The sequence below is a fragment of the Penaeus japonicus genome, unplaced genomic scaffold (assembly GCF_977035675.1).
Source record: "Penaeus japonicus unplaced genomic scaffold, GWHDUDI00000001_assembly GWHDUDI00000002, whole genome shotgun sequence".
NCBI classification, from domain to species: Eukaryota; Metazoa; Arthropoda; class Malacostraca; order Decapoda; family Penaeidae; genus Penaeus; species Penaeus japonicus.
In genome coordinates, this window is record NW_028234404.1 from 22,617,350 (window position 1) to 22,622,349 (window position 5,000).

A 5,000-nucleotide genomic window follows, 5' to 3' on the forward strand; every position below is an offset into this window, starting at 1 on the left:
CTTGGCTTGAGTGTGTGTTTGGTTTATTGAGTATGTGTTTGCGTCTGTATGTGTATGTGATTTGGGTATGTGTTTGTTCTGGGTGTGAGTGTGTTTGTTTGTTGTTGTCCTGGGTATGTGAGTATTTGTTTGTGATTATTTTAGGTATGTGTGCATGTGTGTGTTTGTGTCCTGGGCATGTCTGTTTGTTACTGAGTAAGCTTGCGCAAGTGCTTAAGTGTATCTTAATATTGATGTGTAGGTGTGATATTTATACGTGTGTGTGTCAATGACGTCATCCAACATTATCACTAAGCCCCCCCCCCCCCCCCGCAGGACTCTTCCACAGAGCCATCCTACAGTCAGGGGCGGCCGTGTGTCCCTGGTCTCTTGGGCGTGCGCATCGCGAAGCAGCCCACCGCATCGCCGCCCATCTTGGCTGCCCCGCCCACGAAGGATCGCTGAGGCTCTTGGAGTGTCTTCAGGGCGTTGCTGCCGAGGCGGTTGTCGGGACGCTGGCGGGATTCTTCGTAGGCAGTTCTAGGCTTTTCTTATTAGTCTAGTCTTTGTTTTTGTCTTTGTCTGTGTCTTTGTCTTATCTTGTCTTTGCCCTTGTCCTTGTCCTTGTCTTTGTCTTATCTTTGTCTTTGTCTTATCTTTGTCTTTGTCTTATCTTGTCTTTGTCCTTGTTTCTGTCTTATCTTTGTCTTTGTCCTTGTCTTTGTCTTATCTTGTCTTTGTCCTTGTTTCTGTCTTATCTTTGTCTTTGTCCTTGTCTTTGTCTTATCTTGTCTTTGTCCTTGTCCTTGTCTTTGTCTTTGTCTTTGTCTTTCGGAGGGACTGGTTTTTATTTTTATTGTTTCATTTGGTTGTGGATTGTCATGTTTCTATACATGTATATTTTCTCTTTATGTTCTACGTTTCTGCTTCTTCTTCATCTTCTTAATCTTCTTTGCCTTCTCTAATCTATTATCTGTTGTCTCTTACTTATTTCATATCGATGTATTATTTATATTTTTCTGTCATTACACACTCAAATAATCAAACACTCACAGACACAAATACATATACACACAAGCACCCATCCCAAAATCACACACACACACACACACACACACACACATACACACACACACACACAAACAGACATACACACACACATACACACATACAAACACAGCACCCAAAACCCATCCCAAACATCACACACACAACACACACACAAACACACAACACACACACAAACACACACACACACACACAAACACACACACACACAAACACACACACACACACAGACAAACACACACACACAAACACTCCTTCCCACTCCCCTTCACCTTCACCTCTTCCTTCAGGAATTCCTACACGTCCCTCTGGTGATGGGACCTCGCGTGGACGGGGACTTCCTGCCCGACGACCCGGAAGTCCTGCTGAGGGAAGGGAGGCTCAAGGAGGTGGACTTGATCTCAGGAATCACAACTCACGACGGGGGGCTTTTCGCCTTCGGTAAAGGAATCGGAAGGGATTTTGCTCTTTGGGCAATTACTTGTGGTGCTTTTGGCGTGACTGTTTTTTTCTGATAATGCTAATTGTCAACATCTTTATAATCATTATTACGGCTTTATTTTTTTTCCATTATGATCAGTATAATTATTTCTACTATTATTCTTACTGATAATGTTTCTATTCTAATGTTAACATTATCATTATTTTGATATTCATCATTATCTTTATCATTATTGTTTCTTTATCTTTGTTATCAATATCAATATCATTATCATTATTTCTATTAGTATCATCATTATTATAACTTTTATCATCAATATTAACCTTTTTATTATTATCACTATCATTATTACCATTATTATAATCATTATCCTCCTCCTCCTCCCCTGTGATTGACCCTCCTTCATCACTTTCCCTCCACCCACCTCCTTCTGTGCCTCCGTCAGGCTTGTACGGAAACCAGGAGCGCCTCGAGCACTTCCGGCGCCATTTCCCTTCGTCCGGATCCGTGGCCCTTGACTTCCACCCCGAGGACGACGCCCCGCTCGACCTCACGCGAAAGGTGTTCGAGTTTTACTTGGGAGACGCCGAGGTGGGAGTTGGCAACGCTGATCAGGTGGTTAAGGTGAGGGAGGGGGAGGGGAAGGGGAAGGGATAGTGGGGGTTAGAGGGAGGGAAAGGGGGAGAGGGAGAAGAAGAGAGAGGGGGAGGGGGAAACGGGGAGGGAGATGGAAGGAAAGGGAGAAGGAAGAGGGGGGAGGGAAAAGGAGGAGGGAGAAAGAGGGAGGAGTGAAAAGGAGGACGGAGAGGGTGGGAATCATAGAAGGCGAGAAACGGAGGAGGGAGTGGGATAGAAGAGGGGAGAAGGACGAAAAGGTGGGAGGGAGATAGATATGGAGAGACAAAGAGAGAAAAGAAGACGAAGAGCGAAAGAGAAAGAAAGAAAGAGAAAAACAGCGACGAGGTGGAGTGCGAACGAAAAAAGAGAAACACGAGTGAGAAGAAAAATGAATTAATAAAAAAAAAAATTAACCTATTTCCAACCAAATAATACAACCTTTTTCCCTCCAGATGTTCACCGATCGCACCTTCTCCGTCTGCCATGACCTGACCACCATGTACCACTCTCGGGGCGACCAACACCGGGCCTTCGCCTACGAGTTCAACCATCGAGGGGACCACTCCTTGGGGAATGCCTTCGAGGTCCCCTTCGCCAGGCACTGTAGGTCGTCTTCAGGCTGTCTCTTGGTTTGGCTCCGTGTCTTTGGGAGTTGATTGGCTGTTGGGACCCGTTTTTATATCTATGTAGATGTGTCTCTTTGTCTTTCTTAATGTTTCTTTCTCTCTCTCTTTCTGCCCCCCTCTCTCTCTTTCTTTCTCTCTCTCTCTCTCTCTCTCTCTCTCTCTCTCTCTCTCTCTCTCTCTCCCTCACTCCCTCTCTCTCTCTCTCTCTCTCTCTCTCTCTCTCTCTCTTCTCTCTCTCTCTCTCTCTCTCTCTCTCTCTCTCTCTCTCTCTCTCTCTCTCTCTCTCTCTCTCTCTCTCTCTCTCTCTCTCTCTCTCTCTCTCTCTCTCTCTCTGTCTTTCTTTCTCCCACTCCCTTTTTCTCACTCAATTCGAGAAATGACAGAAGATAAATATTTTTTTTTGTCGACGTCCTTTCCAATATCCCGATAACGTCTCCACTTCACAGGGATAACTCACGCAGACGACATGTTCTACCTCTTCACCGGTGGCGACACCTGGCAGCCCCTCACGAGCAGCGAAGACCTGGCTGTGAGGGACATTATGACGGCGCTCTGGGTCAACTTTGCTGCTACTGGGTAATGAGAAAGAGAGGAAGAAAGAGAAAGAGAGAGGAGGATGAAAACAAATATTTGACATAATTGAAATACTTGAAATACGTGAAATACTTGACAGCCATGAAGTCATATCGAATTAATTTGATTGCAGTCTTGAGACAAAAGATTTATTTTTCACAGTGACCCTACACCCGATGATTCCTTGGGCTTTAGGTGGGCGGCGGTAAACGAGACTCAGATGCACTACCTGTCGCTCACGCCCACGCCCTCGATGCAGGAATACTCACGGAGTCAGGTATTTCCAACTGAAGTTAGATATGGATATACATATAAGGATATAGATCAGCGAATAACAGGGTATTGATACTGAAACATATATTTGAGATAAAATAGCAATAATGATGATATTGATAGTGAAAGTGATACAAATAACATTAATGATGATTATACCAATGATGATGATGATAATGATATTGATTATCATATCAATAATAATGATTATAACAACAACAACAATCATAATGATCATTGACTGGTGACCGCTGCAGGTGCGAGAGTTCTTCGCCAGCCTCCCGACACGACAGAACCGACTCCTGAGGGCGAAGGAGACGCCAGGGGATCCTGAAGAAGGAATAAGGAGACAGGAATACGTTAACCACATGGCGAAAGAGGAATTGTAAATGTTGATAGTTTTTTCTGATTTTTATTCACATTGATATATATATCGTCTATATATATTTAAGATTTGAAATATATCATATATATAATATATATATATATACATAATATATAGTATATATATATATCGATCTATCTATCTAAATTAATATATATATAATATATATATATATATATAGTTAATATATATTGATATATAATATATAATATATATATATATACATATATATGATATATCTAATAAAAAAATATAGATATACGTATAGAATAAATATATATATTATTTATATATATATAAATACATTACACATTAAATAGATATATAGTATAATATAATATATAAATATAAATAATATATATATAAAACTGATATATATATATATATATATAAAAATATATATATATACATAAAGAATTATATATATCTATATATATATATATATGTGATAAAAATATATATATATATATATATATATATATATCTAACTATATACCTATACAACATTATATATATATATATATATATAATATATATATATATATCAGTATATAAAATATATTATTGTATATTAGATATACATACATATATACTATATATATATATATATATATATATATATATATATATATAATAATATATCATATATGTATAGATATATATATATATACTATATAAAAATATATATATGTATGTATATATATATACATTTATATACATTTTTATGTATAATCAATAAATATATATAAACATATATAAAAATATATATATATATATATATATATATTTATATATATCAACATATATTTATATAGATATATATATATATATATATATAATATAAGTATATATAAATATAATAATGTAATATCTATAGTATATATATAAATATCTAACTCTATATAAACTATATATCTATATACTATATATATATACATTCTATGTAATATATGTATATATATAATATAATATATATATATATAGACATATAAATATATAATATAAATAATATATATATATATATATATATAATATG

General features: G+C 37.1%; 1 protein-coding gene across 1 annotated transcript in view; it reads left to right on the forward strand.

Annotated features, from left to right (window-relative positions):
- Nucleotides 1–3,995, forward strand: part of LOC122258606 (venom carboxylesterase-6) — a 7,550-nt gene extending 3,555 nt beyond the window's left edge. Inside the window, exons 6-12 of the mRNA XM_043024623.2 lie at nucleotides 316–509; nucleotides 1,338–1,488; nucleotides 1,935–2,113; nucleotides 2,560–2,710; nucleotides 3,180–3,309; nucleotides 3,469–3,583; nucleotides 3,837–3,995. Coding sequence (XP_042880557.2) covers nucleotides 316–509; nucleotides 1,338–1,488; nucleotides 1,935–2,113; nucleotides 2,560–2,710; nucleotides 3,180–3,309; nucleotides 3,469–3,583; nucleotides 3,837–3,968 — 1,052 coding nt within the window. The 3' untranslated portion in view covers nucleotides 3,969–3,995. The remainder of the gene's footprint in view (nucleotides 1–315; nucleotides 510–1,337; nucleotides 1,489–1,934; nucleotides 2,114–2,559; nucleotides 2,711–3,179; nucleotides 3,310–3,468; nucleotides 3,584–3,836) is intronic.
- Nucleotides 3,996–5,000: the final 1,005 nt, after the last annotated feature.